Here is a 1,398-nt window from a genome sequence, read left to right as displayed (position 1 = left end):
ATTGTTGTTTTAATTAGTTCCAGGTTCACCTCTTCCAGATGGAGCATGCTGCAATTTCAGTAACTAAAAAGAACACTAGTAATGAAGATCGTCAAGCTATATATCAGTCCTTATTGCTAGATAGTTCCTGTGGTGAGTTAAAAAAGGGTTCCGTATGTGATTTAGTATCACAATTCTTGGTATCCAAGCGGACCGTTAGTCGCATTTGGAATCAAGCGAAATGTCAAGTTGATAATGGACAAATGGTTGATTTATCTTCAAACATGTCAACAGTTGTTGGACGAAAAAGGTTCAAATCAATTTAAATCAAGTTATGGAAATTCCATTACGTCATCGAACCAATATAAGATCTCTTGCTAAATCTTTAGGTGTTTCTAAATCAACCATGCATAGGCATATCAAGGAAGGTGAACTTCGACCACACATGAACGCCATAAAACCGAAACTCACTGTTGAGAATAAAAGAGCAAGGCTGGAATTTTGTTTATCTAAGGTCACACGATCATTGTCAAGTCCGATTCCTAAATTCCATGATATGTTTAATGTTGTTCATATTGATGAAAAGTGGTTTTACATGTCAAAACCATCAAAATGTTACTACCTTGTGCCCGACGAAAATGAACCATTAAGAACATACCAAAGAAAAAAGTTCATCACACAGGTTATGTTTTTGGCTACCGTAGCGAGACCAAGATTTAGTGAATATGGGGACGAAGTCTTTTCGAGAAAAATTGGTATCTATCCATTTACAACATTAGAACCCGCTAAGCGTTCAAGCAAAAACCAAGTAGCGGGGACATTGGAGACGAAGCCCATTATGTCGGTTACCAAAGAGGTAACAAGGTCATGGTTGATAGAAAAAGTGCTACCAGATATTAGAGCTAAATGGCCGCAGGCTCATGGCGGTCCCATATTTATTCAACAAGATAACGCAAAGCCGCATATCGATGTTAATGATAGTGAGTTCCTTCAAGCAACACCTCGAGATGGATTTGATATTCCACTATGTTTTCAGCCCCCCAATAGTCCATATTTAAATGTTTTAGACCTTGGTTTTTTTCGAGCTATCCAATCACTTCAAGAACAAGAGGCTTTGGGTACAATTGATGAATTGGTTTCTGCGGTTTACACATCTTTGAAAGAATGCAAGCACGACAACTTAACAATGTATTTTTAACTTTGCAAACGTGCATGAAAGAAATCATAAAGGTTCGAGGTGGCAACAACTATCAAATACCGCATATTGGTAAGAGTAGGTTGGATCGAGAAGATAACTTGCCACTCCGAATTGAGTGTGATCAAGATCTAATAAACGAAGTTGCACAACATTTGTATATGCATAGTTAATCGAGGAAAAGAAAATTAAGTATGATAACTCTTTGTGTGCAAAATTAAGTA

General features: G+C 37.3%; 1 protein-coding gene across 1 annotated transcript; it reads left to right on the top strand.

Moving 5' to 3' along the window:
• Positions 1 to 385: 385 nt before the first annotated feature.
• On the top strand, positions 386 to 1,177 carry LOC145066796 (uncharacterized). Its single transcript, XM_079014064.1, has one exon. The coding sequence runs from the start codon at positions 386 to 388 to the stop codon at positions 1,175 to 1,177; it is 792 nt and encodes a 263-aa protein (XP_078870190.1).
• The last annotated feature ends 221 nt before the right edge of the window (positions 1,178 to 1,398 follow it).

Source organism: Lactuca serriola, chromosome 8, assembly GCF_051521515.1.
Source record: "Lactuca serriola cultivar US96UC23 chromosome 8, Lser_US96UC23_V15, whole genome shotgun sequence".
Taxonomy (NCBI): Eukaryota; Viridiplantae; Streptophyta; class Magnoliopsida; order Asterales; family Asteraceae; genus Lactuca; species Lactuca serriola.
This window is presented reverse-complemented; position numbering and strand designations above follow the sequence as displayed.